The sequence below is a fragment of the Teleopsis dalmanni genome, chromosome X (genome assembly GCF_002237135.1).
Source record: "Teleopsis dalmanni isolate 2A chromosome X, ASM223713v2, whole genome shotgun sequence".
Classification (NCBI taxonomy): Eukaryota; Metazoa; Arthropoda; class Insecta; order Diptera; family Diopsidae; genus Teleopsis; species Teleopsis dalmanni.
In genome coordinates this window covers 61,351,258-61,370,430 of record NC_051848.1, presented here as the reverse complement: position 1 = coordinate 61,370,430, position 19,173 = coordinate 61,351,258, and the positions used below count along the sequence as shown (strand labels likewise).

General features: G+C 24.2%; 1 protein-coding gene across 1 annotated transcript in view; it reads left to right on the top strand.

The window, feature by feature from the left end:
• The first annotated feature begins 260 nt into the window (after positions 1-260).
• LOC119661833 (carbonic anhydrase) overlaps positions 261-19,173 on the top strand; it is a 36,186-nt gene continuing 17,273 nt past the window's right edge. The window contains exon 1 of the mRNA XM_038071335.1: positions 261-362. Within this exon, the coding sequence (XP_037927263.1) occupies positions 329-362 (34 nt within the window). The 5' untranslated portion in view covers positions 261-328. The remainder of the gene's footprint in view (positions 363-19,173) is intronic.

Below are 19,173 nucleotides of genomic sequence, written 5' to 3'. Positions count from 1 at the left end.
AAAATAAAAGTAAATAAAAACAAATTTTTCTTATTTAATAATAAACAAAACTTAAAAAAATACAAAAACAGGCGCATACACACACAAACATATAAAACATTTGAGTACATAAAAAATTGTCAAATTTTGTTGTTGATATAAAATTTATTAAATATTTTCCTAATAAAAAAAATTTTCTGAAAATAAAATCTTAAAATTTTTATATCTTTTGGAAATTTTTTAAAAAAGCATCACAAAAAAATATAATTTTTTATAAAATAAAAAAATAATCAAATAAATTTTTTTTGTGTTGTTATTTGTTATAAATTGTATAAAAAAATATTTTAAAATGAGCCATCACTGGGGTTACACTAAGGAAAATGGTAAGTGCATTTAAGAGTATTTGTTTGTTAAATAAATGTAAAATAAACAAAAGCATGAAGTAATTAAAGAACAAATTGCACTGAGAAAACAGGATAAATGCAACATTTTGATAAGATAACTGGTTTTGCCATTTTCGAAATGAGGTTCATTGTTTTGTTGAATTTACTTACAAGGCAACATGGGTGGTGAGTTATTACCGGAAGATGAAATGTTGAATTTTTTGACTAAATCTCTCATATTTGTAATAAATTGCATTTACACATATTTATAAAAAAATTGCATATTAATTATGTAATAAATTTTTGTTTAAATATCGTCGAAATGAAATTCTTGGAGAGATAAATATTTTAAAATAAAAAAACTGAAAATAGATTTACAGAAAGTTATATAATAGATTTCACAGAAAAAGGACATCATGGCAGTTGAGTTATATATTAGTTCCGAGAAGTTCTCTCTATAAATTTAGAGTAGTCTGGCATCATGCTCTAAAAAGCTCCTTAAGAGCTTTTTAAGAGTAGTCTAAAACTACGTTCTGAGAAGATTTGAAAATAGGTTTACAGTAAATTATGTAATAGATTTCAAAGAAAAAGGATATCATAACAGTTGACTTGTATATTAATTCCGAGAAGTTCTAACTATAAATATAGAGTATTCTGGCATTATGTACCGAGAAGCTCCTTCTATAATTTAGAATAGTCTGGAACTACGTTCCGAGAAGTTGTCTGTTTAGTTTAAGTATAGAAATTTTTGCTATATATTATAGACATCATATATATAGTTGCAAAAACAATAAATTTTAATTAAAATTAGCAGTAAGGATTTTTTTGTTTTTTCTTTTTAGTTACTTAATTTTAAGAATCATTTTTGTGTTTTTTAAATAAGTTAATTTTATTATTTTTTTAATGATAATATTTAAAATTAATTTTTTATTTATAATAAAATATGTTAGTTCTTTTTAATCATAACTTTTATTTGAATTTATTAACAAGTACAATATTTTGATCATCTTTAATGGATCTGTTTAAAAATTATTTCCAAAAAAAAATTAATTTAAAATAATTTTTTTGTCATTAAAATAAAAAAAATTTTTAAAAAAATAATTAATTATATTTAAAACTTTTCTGATAAATTTAAAAGACTTATTGCTTATTATGAAGCACCCCCTACAAAGTATTTTGCTTCAGAGTTGTTACATGTGAAACTCAACCCAGCTTCAATATAACTTAAACGACAAACAATATTTTTAAAAAATAAAAAAAACTATTTAAAAAAAAAATTTTTTTTTGTGAAGAATTTTATTTTAGCCGATATTTCGTCTATAATTTATAGTCATCATTAGGGTACTATAAAATTTTAATACAAATAATATAAAATTTTAATACTTTTGAAATGTAATATTTTAATAAAGTATCTTTAGTTAAATAAGAATGTCGTTAAACTGTAAGAATAATTTTTGTGAAAGAGTTTCCCAATATACATTTGTATATATTTTTATTTCATGTAATGCAATATATCATTCAAAAGTTTATACGATTTCATCTAAAATAAAATGATTTGATTTAATCTACACCATTGGATTTTAATAACAATAAGATCCAGGTTAGAATAGTTTTTTACAACACTCAGTTGCAAGAGTTGATCTACTCTTTTTGACTTTACAAATCTATTGCTTAACATGAAATACTAACAGTTATTATATATGACACTATTTCGAACCATTCATCTTAATGTGTCTTAATACATATTTTCAGGAAGGTGTTCGAATCATATTTGCCTAAGAAACTTGCTCTGTCTCCAGCTGGTGTGAAAGAAAAAATGATCCATTGTTTTAATCTAAAGTAAAATAATAATTTTGGTACAAGTATTTTCAGACTTTCCATAGTTAGTTGAAAAGGCAATTCTTTTTCCTCTAATTTTAATATTGAAAATGATTACACAAAGTCTAAACGAAGCTTCATATATAAATTTTATATATATCGATTTAATAAGTGCTATGTGTTTTATTCTTTTCATTCTAAGTGCTTAGTAAACAAAGTATAGTAACTAGTATATTTAAAACAGGGTTGTTTTCGAATATTCAGGTTATATGTCATCTGTAACACAATGGGCCAAAAGACCCAAATACATTTTTACGAGCACGTAACTTAATATGTAATTTATATACATATGTACCGAAATCTGCACCGATAAAATTCTATACTTGAATCACAAGTTCTTTATTTATATTAAAATAAAATGTTAAAAACATTGTGATATTGATCTCTGCAACTTAAAATTACAAATGGTATCATACTGCTTTATATTAACATTGGTTTAACATAATTCTGTTAAAAACATATTATATTAACATGGATAACAAATTATAGCTTTCGAATCATTATTAATTTACTATTCACTAAATTTTTCGATTAAATTCGATTTTATTTTAAATCAAAATTGTTGAAAGCCTTCAAAAAATAAAATAAATTATTTAAATAGAAGGACATGTACAAATTTAAGTTGAACGTACTTTATTCAATATTCGTTGCAAAAGAAGCGTTTCCGATTTCGATATGATTACAGGATTTATTTTATTTTATCGTTTTCACTCACCATACTTGCAAATCTAGAAAAAATAAGATCTGATTTATATAAGCATTTTCCATATTGTTAAATTAGAAAGCAATTATTAATAAGATTTTTTAAGCAAAGTATATTAAAACAATGGCAATGATGAAATTAATATTTTTGTAATTAAATAAAAATTAAGAAAAAAAATTATTATGAGAAGAGAGTCTAAACAATATCACTCAAAAATAAACAAATTAATTTATTTTACCAGGATCTACCAAAATGTATAAAATTTTGTTGGTTTGAATATACTGGATATACTTCATAAACTTTTCTTTTTGATTATTAAACGTAAACTCTTTTTTTTCGCAGACAATTTGTTAGATAAAAATTAGTTAGCTTTTAGTAGCTAATCACTTTTTCTGGTATAAGCGGAAGTATAACCTTTTAAATCATTTTTAAATCTGCAGCCTGATAGAACACTGTTGTCGATGACGGATTTCCTACATTTTAATTGCTTATTCTACAATTGATAATTCTTTCCTGATATAAACCTGAAGACATACATTTTGATTCGGAAGTATTGAACTGTATCTACTAAACTTAATTATTAAAACAAGTTAATAAATCAATTCAATTTTACGAAAATAAATAATGCCAATTATAAAATTGTAAAATTCTAAATGACTCAGATACTTACTCAAATTTTCAATTATTTTTTAATTTTATGTGTTATTATAGTATGAGTATATTTAATAAATATTTTTTAAATCAAGAGAACCTTAATATTGTTTATTCGAGCTATAATAAATTTAAATTATATTTAGTGTTGGCACGCTGATAAATCTGTTTAGATATTGAGTGATAATTTTATAATTTATTCTCCAATCGTGTCACTCATATCAGAGGGGTTCCCTTCATCTTCTAAAGAAATATTTACTAAATTATATTTTGTTACTGAAATTTTAAACAAATATTTGTTTGAATCAATTAATTTAAATATATTATTTAGATATCTTTATAACTCTTATCTAAAACTTTGTACACAAATATTCAATTATTCAAAAATTTGCGTATATCAGAATCATTTCATGACAGATAACAAACATTAATATAAATATGTACATTAATAGTACTTTAACGAAAAATGGTCCACAAAAGTATTAAGCAAATTGTAGTAATAACTTAATTTAGTTTTCAATAAAAAATTATTTTCATTCAAAATTCATCAAAGCTTTTACAATAATTTATGAATATAAAGTTAGTTAATAGTGAATAAATTTTACTATAAGAAGTAATTTTCGATTTAACATTGTTCACTTTTGCAACAAAAAAAAAAATTTATTGTCTATTAGATTATAATATTCTAAAAACATTTATGTTAACAGAATTAAAACATATCTACAACATTTATTTTTTCTGTTAATTATGTTAGACTGGCCTTTTAGAATTCTTTATAGAGGTATGTGGGATATCACTCCTTATAAAATAGGTCAGAAAAGCTGAACCGGTAGATATCATTGAATTTTATTTCAAATAAAATAAATATATTCAGAGAAACACTGCTCAATTCTGGGCAAGTGTACTAACCGACTTCGACATCAAATATTTCAAGCAAAAATCTTAATGAAATAATAAAAAAATGTTAACATTTGAATTTTATTTTGGGGTTACATTGAATATTTACTGAGAAAACTCACTTCTCATAACATAAAATGCACACAGTGCGTATGAGTTACATTTTTTTTTTTTGGGCTTTACTCTTAGGACATTTCAAGTAAAATATTTTATTTCAATACCTATTACCTATTAAATGTAGACATAATTAAAATTAATTTTCTTCTTTTGAAACAAAGTTGAAAAATGATTGTGTTTATTATAATAACATTATAAAAACATTATATTTTTTTAAATAATTTTTCCATTTATTTCTCAATCAAGTCAGATATGATTTTGTCCAAACCATTCAGGTACATACATTTATTTGGGATTCACTATTAGGAAAACTGCTTGTGAGATAAAAATTTACTATTAAACGAAAGATCAGCATCAGAAATTTTTAGAAAAATATAATTTTCATAAAATATACATTTTTATAGCATAATAGATTATTTGTTTTTGAATTATTAAAAGTTTTTACTTAAAAGTCGTTTATGATTGTGCTGCTCTATATACATCCTGTATATCGGTAAATATCTATAATAACTCTATAATACAATTTTTTTTTTAGGTTTCTTGAACTAAAGAATTATGTTTTGAGATTTAGGCATGTTTCTACGAAATATTGTTTCTAATAATTTTAATTTGAGTGTTTCTCAGGTTTTGTGAAAGAATGTTGTCAAATGAATTATTTTATTACAAAAATGATATCTCAACTATTAATCTTTAAAGAAACTATACTTAAAACAAGGCATTCACGAAAGACAAAAAATTTTAGAACATTGACGTAGCAAGGATATGGGAAACGAGAAGACGGGGGTCACAATTTCGCCAAGGGATATAATTTCTCCTTATAAAAAGTAGAAAATCGAAAAAAAACATAATTTTGGTGATACTTTTGGTGATTACTGTTTACAGTAATGCAAGGCTTAATTCAATAAAATTCATCTTTTATGACTGCACAACTACCAGCACATACCTATGCATGCCAAATACCTACGCCGTTGCTCCTAAACATTAAAGGAAGGTCATTCAACGCATGGGCTTCCATTTCTTACAACTGTTATTAGGTCACACCATTAGAAGACACCACTACCCTAAAATCCCCTCTTAGGTATACTCATCGATTACAATAAAAGAATATAAGAATGCTTTTGAAATGATTACTTTTAGGATTTTTTGTGTATTTATTAAATGAGAAATAATGTTTTGTTATATATATAAATAATCATTCGGAATTGTTTATATTGCTTTAAATTCCATACATTCCATTTAGTTTTATTTGATATAATTTCTTCAAAGAACTTTTATTTGTAGTTATGAGATAAAACTCGAATAATTTACAATAAATGCATTAATTGAAAATAAATAATTAAAAGCTAATGAGTTTTAGATACGAGTACAAAAATTTAAAAATTTTAAAAATATTTCTTATAAAAAGTATATATATACGTTTCTTTAATGAATTGTTCTTAAGTACTCTTTCATGAGTAATAATTGTAATTTTGTCTGATGTGTTTTTATCAGTTTTATTTTTGGAAGTATATTTTTTATCAAAGAAATTTTATTTTGTTTTATTTTAAATATTTAATATAAAGTTCAAAGCACAGTGATCAGCTCTTATTAGGAAAAAAATATGATATAATATAAATATATTATCCATAAATGTATTTTAAGCTTATAGACTTTGTTGAATGTGTGCATTTTAAAATTATCTTCCATTTCGAAAGAAATGATACCATTTTTGTGTAATGAATCATTTAATAAATATTCGCTGAAACATGTGTACAGACGTCTTCATAGATGGTCGCGTGAGTGCCTAAAATAATCAGAGTGCAAAAGTGCCGACTGATAAGACTGAGATCGATTAGTACTTATGTTGGAGTGTTTTCTTTTTTGACTTTTCAGCATTAATATACAATTTGTTTAAAGTATGTATATATATATATTTTTTTTTTTGATTGCATATTATTATTAATTTATGTTGATGAATAATATAATAAATAAGCATTTATAGCTACATATAATATATATTCCTATATTAAATGGTACGAACGTTTCTGCTGGTAGTCATTTAAAAAATGCACTAGGTCACATATAATTATATGTTACATATGTTAATAATAGTACATACTTACATCTTTTCCTAAGTACTGAGTCGTCACCTTAATTTAATTAAACACCGAAAGGTTTTGAGTAAAATTCTTCATTTCTAATATTAATTTTATGTTAGTAATATTAGCATATCAAAATTTTTACATATTGTAGCATTTTTGCCATAGAAATACGAAGTACCAGTACAGAAATATGATAATATTTATTAATTGTAATTATACATTATACATTTAAATACATTTAAATTCATTGACCGCGTATATACTTATAGCAGGTTCTGACAACCTACTGTAAAACACTTTATTTTCAATGATCTATTAAGACCATAGTAGTGGATAGATCATGGCAAAAATGGATAGATTTTTTTTAGACAATAGGTGGCTGGCATAATAATTGAAAATTAGAAATTAGAATTAGAACTTGCAAAAAATAAGGATTTTTAAAGATTAAACACGATCAATGTGAGTAGCATATATTATATATGTAGCGATGATATTGACTTAAATCACACATAAATCAAAATTTTATTCATTTTAAGGTATGGAAGCGAAAACATCTCTATAGTTATTGTTTCTTTTTTCTCTGTGCACTGTTCCCTGTTCCTTATTTTTTTTTCAATACTAATAAATTTTAATAAATTTTATTTTAATTCTGTAATTGAATTTGTGAGTAGTCATGTAAGTATATTAAGTGATATTAATAACTCAACTACATTTAACCCATGTACCAGTTTATGGATTGTATTAAGTGTCCAATCATAATTATGAATAAACATAGATGTATACCTTCGGAAATAAAAAATAATCGTTTGTACTGAGTTGTTAGTTTGTATATATATTATAAAAATATTTTATCAGTATCCTGATGACTATAACTATAATCAGACTATAATCTATAGACTAATCTATAGACTAATCTATAGACTAATCTATAGACTAATCTATAGACTAATCTATAGACTAATCTATAGACTAATCTATAGACTAATCTATAGACTAATCTATAGACTATATAGACTATAGACTATAATCAAAATGATAGTGAAAATAAGACAGAATTTTAAAAAATAAATAAAATAGTTGTGTGTTATTTGAAAAAATGACAAATTAGCTTGTTTAAAAAAAAAAATTACCACAAAAAAAATATAATATACTATAATATTATAAAATATAATATAATATTAAAAATATAATATAAAAAATATAAATATAATATTAAATATATAATATAATATAATATAACATAAAAAATTTAATACAAAATATAAATATAATATTAAATACATAATAAAATATATTATGTATTCAATAATACATAATTTTTTTCTGATTATACTTTTTTATATTTTAAGCGTTAAGCTTAAGCACGTGAGTTATTACGTGCAGCCCTTGAGTAATTCAACGGTTCTTCTCGATAACCGGTTAAGCTATGGAGTTATAAATGAATTAATTATAACCATCAATCAATAATTTTTATATGTATGTAACAAGCGTCTATATATTCACGTTTCATTTATTACTCCCTTCAAAAATATGAAGCCAATCTATTACTCATTCGTTAAATAACAAAATTTATTATTATTTATAAATCTTAATTCTATCTGGGACTCTCCTCTCTAAGAGAGTAAGTTGGTTTCGATTGTGACTAGAAAAAGTATCTTTTTCATTAAAATATTATTCATATGTGTAATTATTCTGTTAGCACATCCAATAAATCATGATTTTCACTTACTTCATATGGTTGTTGTTGTTGTTGTTGTTGTTGCTGTGCTGTTAATGTGATATCGAACTTTGAAGTACATTTTTGGTATGATTTTCTTTTCGTTGCACTTGCTCTAGTGGACCAGTTTTAAGATAAAAACATTTACCAAAGATCAAGTATCTTGAAAGTGGACTGCCATAGTTGTATGTATATATGTTTGCTTTTTGTTGATGTATATATATATACATATATGTATATGTATATATTTTTTGTATTCGAAAGAATTGGGACAGTTACGTGCATGCGTGCACACGTCACATATTGACTTTAAACTGGTCTTCGATCGCTGTTCTGTGATCTCTGGTTGGCGCTGCGGGTTCAGCGCTTTCTACATACTTAATCATTATTTATTCTGTTTGTTGCACTTTCCGTCGCTTTTATTTCATTATAAAATTATTTCGTTAAATGGTATGCAGTCGCACGTCTGTTGTATTTCCACATTTCCATATTGTCATATTGTTTGCTGTGCAATAATAGTATCTCAAATGTTAATTGCACTTCGTATGAGGCATAAAGTATACAGCCGCATCTCGTGATCAGAATAATATACCCGTCGACAATGAGCTCTAACAAAACATTTAATCATGCGATTCCATAAATTTAAGCAAAAAACTTGTATTTATATATGAATCGTATGAATATATATTCATATATTCAGGAAAATATATATATTGATATTTTAATCGTTTTTTGTTATTGTGATATTTAATTGTTTTATCTTATATTTTGCTGCATTTACTTCCTTTTTTGTTTATACGAGTTTGTTTATATTTACATTGAATTGCAACAAAAAAATTTAAAAAAAAACAACAAAATCCTACAGTGTAAGTTTTTGAGATTTTGTGGTTTTATATCATCATACACATTATAATTTTAAAATATGACAAACAATAATTTCAAGTGATTTATTTGCATTTCATTTTGTTTTATTTAAGAAAATGCATAGAATTTTAAAATTTGTTTTTTTAAGGCCCTGTAAAAATTATATAAAATGCTTAAAATGGTACTCATGTGCCTGCGACTGCATACTAAACGTTTACGTCAAAGGGAACCTAAAGATGAAAAATGCTTTAATTGCATATATTCTCTGTTGAAGTTTGTTTTTTAAAAAATGAAAAAGTTGTTTAGAAGTAGTCATCAAATTTTCATTATTACTCAAGCCACAATTTCATAAAAATAATCTATATCTTTTTCGATTGACAAATCTAAGATAACTAGGGTAACAAGTCCAACGCATGACCTCATATATTCATGAGGAGGATTTCATGATCATGAGTAGTTCACTACGTGCTGATGATTGTAGCTATCCAAAGGAGGCGATGTGGAGGCTGTGTGTCAACTAATAGAGAATAATGACAAGGATTGACACTTTACCTTGTATGTTCACTCCCTCTCTTGCGGAGTAACTTTTTTTAACCAAGTACTCAACAAGTTATTTAATATTTATATGACAATTGTTCAATATCATTCCCACCCTATAAACTGGTAAAAACGTATCTTTTTGGGGTCAATATAAAACGAAAGGTTTGCTGATTAATTTAAGCTGCAACTGAGGTATCGAGATGTGTTGCATATTTTTTACCCTGAATGTTCGCGGTCTTAGAGGCATTTTTGATCTCAAAGATCACGTTGTAAAGTAACTTATTCCACAATAAGAGTCCGGTTCATAGAATTTTTTGCTGATGTAGTTTTTATAAGACTGTTTGCGGGCTTAGTGTTATTAACTAAGCACCCAAAAAACAACTCTCTAGTTTTACTTACTAGTTGCTCTGGCATGGTATAGCAGACTTTCGGTGGACTTTTTCGAAGGGTAATAATTAAAGGGTATAATAAAAGTTGCATTTTAAAGAATTTTTATTTAAGTCAACTTAATTTAGTTTTAATTAATTTGGAACTTAGAAAAATTTACAAATACAAAAATTTAGTGTGATCCTTTTTGTTTTCTATAAGACCCTGAAGTGGACCGATTAAAAAAATTATTATTATTAAATTTTGTTATAGCTTAAAATGCCTAAATAATGCTCGGACTCAAAACTTTTTGAGCAAAATTGTGTCGTACTATATTGTCGTACTCGTTAATATGTTAACAAGTAACTATATAACATAAAGTAATACTTATTACAACTTTACGCAATTAAAAAACCGTTTCCTTATACAAGTAAAAGCAATTATTTCATTTCTTGTCATTTAGAATATTTTGAATATTTTCACGTTTGAATAAATTTCGTGAATATTTTTCAGTTGTTATATTCTGAAAACATGTATTAAGTTTATGACTATATATTTTTTTTAAATAATCTTCACTTCAACAATTGGCTATAAATCTTTCCCGATTGCTCACTAGACAAATGTATTCTAGAAAATGCTTATTTATTAAGTGCTGGGAAAATATCAAATTTATATGTACTTATTGAATTAATACTTTAGACTATATTTCGTATCTTTAATTTCTTATGTAGATTTATGATGTTTTGTTTAAAAAATCTATATTAAATATATGGTAGGTATAAATATTTATTTATACTTTTTTCTAAAGTATATAATAATATAAATCTCTTTGTTAAAAGTAATAAATTATCGAAATTAATATAATAGACTATATGATTTTATAGGAAGTTTGAAGGAAGAAAGTCGTTATTTTAAACGATCTGAAGTTTTCCAACAATTATATTTTATAACATTATAAGGCATATGATTTAGAGTACCCATTTTGTAAATTAGACTAAGCTTTGTAAACAAATACACAAAGATTTACTGAGTTCCTCAATGTCGTCTTCCTCAGTATGACATTCTTTTTTTCACTTTTGGTGTATAAATTTTGGGTACCTATTTTGTGAATAAATGTCTAATAATTGTAATATTATTCAGTACTTTTTTATGTAACAATTTTTTCTTCACCTCAAGTATTTCATCGATTTTTTTATCAAGTACAGATTTATATCTGAAATTTATCGTTTAGAAATAGGTTATTCTTGTTATATCTTCTCATTTCCCAGTTTTCATTTCAGATCAATTATAGTATTTCCGATTTACAATAATAATATATAAGTTTCATAGAATGTTACATTTTAGATATAGAATTTTTCATTTAGAAATAATTGATTTCCATCACATCTTCTCATTTTCCAGTTCTATGTATCATTACTTAAAACTATGGTTTTAAATAGCTTATATATCAAACATAGTATACTAAAGTTTGCTAAACTGACAGTTATTTATGACATTATAACCGAGTTTATATTTAATCTATCTCATTCTGGACGACTACTTTTATTGCTTGTCATATAGATAATATGTTACTCATACACTTTGTGATACTTAGGCTTAACACTTGTCGTAAGCTTTATTCCAGTGTGACTTTTGTTACGTCAAGACTTATCGCTTATTACGACGGCAATATTGTCAACAGATTAAGAGAATATCTGGACTTATCATGTCTTATTATGTAACTCATATGTTTTATTTATTTCTTATCTCACAAAGTTCAATTTCTATGAAATGGTCTTATTAATTGCGGTGTATTTATAAATAATTTTTCTAGCTAAAATCTATAATCTAGCTTTAAATAATTTCAAGCAATATACGAGTTTAATAAACAACTGAAACTTGTTGAATGGAAGACCATCTTAAGCAATTGAAGAGTAACCAAAAGTCGCAAGTAATAACAAATATGCTTTTGAACTCAGAAAGTAGACTATCTCAATGCACAACACATAAGTATCTTTTACAAAATATGCAGTCTTCACAATATTATGAATTGCAATTAGTTTTGTGAAGTTTTCTTTGATATTCAGACACTTCAATTTGTTTATTATAAATACTTAAATTTATTTTATGTTGGAAGTCTTTAGCGTATATATTTGCGTCAGCATCATGGGCGTAATCAAAAATCAGACAAGGAGGCCCATAAGTGACTGTTTTTCAATTGATTCAACAAATAGTTTATAATAAAAATAGTGGACCAAAAAAGATTATTCCTATGCTAAAGTCAATGAAGTGTGGTCTTGAACTCCTATATCTTTTATTGTATCATTAACTACAAAATGTTATTATATTAAAATTGGAAGTCTGTCTTCAATAGTTGCACGAAACTGTCTAGCTTCGCCATCAAACAATCACAGTTATTAAGCTGTTATTCTATGGGACCTTTTTTTAACAAAAAATATTGTATCGGATTTACTGTAATAGGTGGGATCACTGCCCTATATTTCGCTCTTCGATTGTGCCCATGATAAGCATGTTTTTTTTTTTATTAATATAAACATTTTTGTGGAATACTTGATAGTTAATAATACTCTTAATATATTGTAAATTATATGAAAACAAAATAATTACAATAGAATTTTGGAAATAATTAAACAAATAAATATATTTTAGTTAAAATAAATAGAAAAAATATTTGTAAATATAAAATGAAGTAGGATTTATCTATTTAACAGAGATATTTTTATTAGATCTGGTTTAACAAAATATTTTTAAGGACACTTGAGTAATATGTTAAATAAATTGAATATTAAAGCAGGCAAAGAAATAAGTTTTGCGTTCTTTAAATGTTTAATATTTTCTCATAGAAGTTATATTAGAAATCTTTTGTATAAAATTTATTTAAGAAATTAAATTTATATTTAGAAGACCACTCTATTTTCAAACAAATTTTTTAGCTTTTTTTTCTCCTTTTTCTATTTTATTTAATTAATTCAGCTAATTAATTAAATATATGTAGTATATAATATATAAAATTAATATATTATATAACATAATAATATATGATATATATTATTAATATATTATATGTCAAAAACTCAATATGCAGACTTTCGCTTTAAGCATGTTTTCGATAATATATATATATTTATTAAGCATTTTTAAGCATATATATATATATATTATATGTATATTTGTTGATCTTTTGTAATAAAATTTAATTCTAAACAGATTTGGCTCTAAGATTTAATTTTGATTATAACGCATGAAATTCTTAATATATAAGAAAAATTTAATTACACAAATTAACAATTTATTTTGATCATTTAATATTCGATACCAATTGTTTATAAAAAAAATTGTCTAAAGTTTTTACTATTTTTATATCAAAGAGTATTTGTTATAATTTACAGCTTAAATAATATTTATATATCTGAATATGTAAACACAATTTCTTTAATATATTCATTTTTCAACTTATTAAATTAATTCATTTTTTATGTTAATTAGCTTATTATCATGTGTTTGTTTACATTTTTTATATTAATTTATAATAAAATATTGTACTATTTGCAATATTTACTTAAATAAAACACAAATAAAAATATATAGCTTTGGCACTACCAAATGGAGAACACCCTTCGCACACTTCGAGTATTTCAATAAAAGTGTTTCGGATTATAATTGGGTTTTTTAAGTTGGGGGCTGGTTGGAACAATGGATCCAAAAATTTTCGAAAAATATGCTAGATTTTAAAATTGCTTCGTAAAAAAAAATGTTATTTTTTTTTTTATGTAAATATGAACAAAAATTATATATTAAGCATATATGATGTCTTGTGTGGGAAGTATCTGCTTTTCAAAATGATGTATGACAATTAATTATGTTACAAATAAAGTGGCAAAAAATCTTCAAATAATGACGATATAATGTATAAATCAATAAATTATAATATGAATACATCTTCAAAAATAATCAATTCAAATATTTATAAGAGGACTCATTATAGAATTACCCTAAAGACAACGAATACAATGATTATACTACAATATCATTAAATATAAAAGTAAAAATAAAGTAAAACCCAATGTTGTGTACCAAGCAAAATCGTAAAGATAATGGATGCAACGTACGATATAAAATATATATAAGTACGATTAAAATCAAACTTAAGACAAAGATTACTGTACATAAATAATATATTAATAATAATAGTCATGTTAGAACCAATGTAGTACTTTATATGAATCAGATCTTGACAATGTTAAGATATTTTATTAAGAAAATTATTGAAATGGGAGATGTTTTTTAGAATTGTTTCCAATTTTAGAAATTCTCCATTAGAAGAAATTAAATATGAGATAGATATTTATAACTATGCGCAATTATTATTACTTTTTATTTCTTTTTTTTTTTCTATTCATAACACATATGTATATCAGTACTTGAAATTTTATTATGTTATGTTTTGTTAGTTCCCCACAGACGACTTCAATAGTCGTCAATGGTCAAAATATCAAAAATTAATTTTGTCAAAAAACCCTATTTAAGAAAACTGTTTCATAATTAATACTTTAAATAGTACATATTGATTAATTTGATCCACTCTATATACTTCAAAGGAGAGTGGATCCAATAAGATGTTGTACATGCGACAATAGTTGGGTTTCTCAACATAGTCCAAAACTGCAACAATGGATTTTATTTTCAGTGATAGTACAACAACTCTGTAGGTTTTGAAATGCTATACTATATATATTTATATATATATTTATATTCTATATACAGAATATATTTAGTTTTATCTAATATAGATAATATTCGTTGAACGTAATTAAGTCATAGGAAACCCCTTGCAAATCCAGTATTATTATTTTATTTTATGTTAACCACGTTTGGTGGTTATTTTTTTTTTTCAATCTCATAGTATAAACGCAATGTAAAATATTTAATACTTTTTTACGATATTTTGGTAAATAAGAAACTGATAAAAATTTTACTGGAGTTACATTTATAAAACTGCATAAAATGTAAATATATTTTTTTAATTTTAACTGCTTTTCATTCTAAATTGTATCTGTGGACAGCTGATTAAAACTAAGTAAAGATGGGATTAGTTGTGCTGTAAGAAATCTGAGACCTGTTTTATATTACGGAAAATAATAAAAATATCTTTTATATTATTTTTATATAATAAATATATTATTTATTATGTATTTAAAATATATATTTTACAATTATTCTTTCAAATATTATATTAAATATAAATATAAAATTAATTTTATTCATCACATCTATAAGTGACAAAAAACAGTTTTTGAGTTAAAAAATTTCTTAATAAATGTTAAGTTAAAAGTACGGAACAACGATCTGATATATATATATATATATATATATATATTATATATATATATATATATATATATATATATATATATATGTATATATATATACATTAGAACGAATAACTTTTCAAGAGAATCTATCGGAGTACATGCATCGACTAGATTGAAGAAAATGTATTAAATTTAAAAACGTCAAACAAATACATATAAAAAGATTACTTAAATAAATAAATAAATAAATGAATGACTCAATAATTTTAACTAATTACTAAATTTATATAAACGTTTATTTCATAACAATGGATAAATATAATCTGTAATAACAATAAGATAAGCTTTACAATTCTTTGACTTCAAGACCTGAAACGAAAAAACTTAATAATTGTTTTGTAAATTACATAAATAAATTTTAATGGGTTTTTAATTTGTTATATATTATAACTTGTTATTGTCCATATACAATATTCATATATTTTCCTTAAATTAACAAACAAAATATGTGTACTAGTATTTTGTAATATTTAATAAAACATCTATCCAATTGTAGTTGAAAAACTGAGAAATTCAGTACGATGCACCGGATATAATTATAAAATTTATATTCACTGCGGGCAATTCGTTTTTCATTTTAAAATACTATACTGGGTGTGTAATAGAAATGTATTAACTAAACTGTTATTTCTACGAACAGTAAAACCTCAATTATTAAAAAAAAATTCATGGGAATTGCACTTCAGTAATATTGTATGATTATGAAGAGAAAAAAGAAACAGTTTATTAACTTCATTTTTTTAAAGTTTTTTTTTATGTATTTTTTGATATATATAATATTATTATATAATATTATTTCTTATATAATATATATATTTTTATATATAGTTTTGTAACTGTTAATCTGGTAATATAGAAGATTGAAATCTTTCTAAAGATATATATCTAGTCGTCTGTTCTATTCGTGTCCTGCGATTGTCGGCAAGTCGGTTAAGTACCATAATTTAGTTTTTATTAAACTGAAGGAAATCTAATCGCTTGACCTGTAGTTGGGATATCCGAAAAACTTGTTAATTCGTAGGTTTCGATAGAGAGTAGTTTTAATGTTAATAGATATTTTATTTATTTATTATAATTGATCACAAAATATTAAATTTTACGACTAAGATTGGAAAAACGAGCGCTAGCTGCCAGGGCCTTCCGCTCAAATATTATAAATTAAATTTTATTGACTAGATTACAGGCTGACACACAACAAATATGTTATTGTCAATTTAGATTTTAAATAAAATTCTATAATTTATGTAAGTGCTGTATCAATTTTTTTGAATCAATAAATAATATATTCATATATCAAAAATATATTTTTAACAGTTATTATAAAACATCTTACTAATAGATAATATGTTTGGAAAGATATTACTACAAATAAAATCAAAAAAAGGGCAATCGTTAATCATCCATAGATCGTATACGATCTTTGGATGGTGTGCTATTACAAAATGAAAAGTGGGTACATTGCTTTTAATCCACTGGTATTCGACTTGTAACGATGGTTGTACACTGACCATTCTATATCCCATTCATCGTCCATATGTTTGTTTATAAAGTTTAAAATGTCTTTTTTTGCGGATGTATTGAAAAAGAACAAGGGAGAGCGAATGGCGGCATAGGCAGCTTCATCTGGTAGTTCATTTTCTTTGATTCCTTGATTTGTTGCAGGTTGATTTTAAAGTTGCAGGAAGAAAAATAGACAATTGCTACTTATATTTAAATATCAAGATCTATTAACATTAAAACTTCACTCTATAAAATCCTACCAACTAACAAATTTGTCGGATTATAAAAATAATCTTTTTCGCTCTTTAAAAAATCATCATAAATCCTATAATCGAAGATGTGGTACCAAAACGATGCTTATATGCTACTTGGCCAGAAGAAGAACCATTATTGTCACTTTATCGAAGTATTGGTTGATTATAGACACAATTTTTCATTATTAGTAAGCAGTTAATCAAAAATTAGATGGTAGCATTATGCATTCAATTTTTAACAATTGCCTGATAAGATAGACTGATATGCAACAGTCTTCATTTATCATACACTACAGATTTCAGCGACAATACAATCTCATTGTTGAAATGTAGTAGATTTCAGGAATATGTCCAGCTAATACATTTTTAATTTATTTTATTACTATACTTTAAAGCTGCTTTAAAAAAAATATTTTATACTATAGAAAATATAATGAAACTATAGGTGCTAATTAAACTTAACTACATAGTTAAGTTAATCGTGCTTGCACTGTAATGCAACTAGCGTGTTATATGTAATTGTAGAGTAAAATATGTGCAACTGCAATTTACTTATCTTAAATATGTGTTTTTATTTCCTTTTAATTTAATATTAAAATGATAATTTTTAATTAAAATGTATTGCAATGTTAAGGTCAAGTTTAAAGAGCGCATTAAAAATTTATTTTTATGAATTATCAGTTACACTTCTGTTGCATGATATAGCAATTATTTAATCTGTTCCAGTTTAGGTTAACTCTTCCTTAGTAATTAAATTAGAATCATTTACAATTAATTATCAGTGATTATTATTTCTTACTTGATGTGTTTTTTTACGTCAGTAAAAATCGTAAGTGCACGATCGAGGAGTCAATTAATTTTTATGAAATTAAACCATTAATTTTGTTTTAAACGCAAAATAAAATTATTAAATTTTTTATATATATTTTGTTAATAAATAATAAATTACTATATAATATATGTTTTGGTATAAAAATAGTTTACAGTAAATAAACAATAAATAATAAATAATTACAATAAATAATTAGCAACTAAAACCATAAATGATTTTAGTTGCTAATTATGATCACAATATCTGGCAAGATCTAATATTGCACGTGCATTTCAGAATTGCAATTGGTTCCAGGCTCTTAGTGAAGTAGAGATATGTGACCATAGTTTATCTTTTGTACTGGGTGCTACTAATTTAGTTATTCATAATATATAAATATTTGCATATGATAGGTGCTGATCTCAATAATTATGATCACAATATCTGGCAATATCTAATATTGTGCGTTACATGCATTCTACAATTGTAATTTGTTCTAGGTTCTTATTGAAGCATAGATATGTGACCCTGGTTCACCTTTTGTACTAGGTGCTATTCATTTAGTTATTCAGAATATATAAATATTTACATATGGTCGGTGCTGACTGTTTTGCTTTTAGGAAATAAATGCAATTATACTGATTTTCTTAGTATTTACATAACGTATTATATTTTTTCAAATGAATACTGTAAAAACCAAATTATTTATATTTTAGCATTTAGTATTTTGCTCGATTACGTAGCTAAATATATGACAATGTGTTACATGAAACCCTTATAGTGTCAATGTCAGTCAGTATATTTTAGAATAGAAATTTCTTCGATATTCTTGAATATTTTTATTGGGTTTTTATGCAATGTAAAGGTTGTATTTTAACGATTTTTTAATGCAATTTCAAGAAAAATATACTTAATAATACATTTCTTTATTCTTGTTCGAATATGAGAATAAATTGTTGATATAAAGTAACATTAGCTGTGATATTGTAAAAAAGCCAAATTAAATATAAAATGTAACTTAAAAAATAGCAAAATAGAAATAAAAAAATATTTGAAGTTA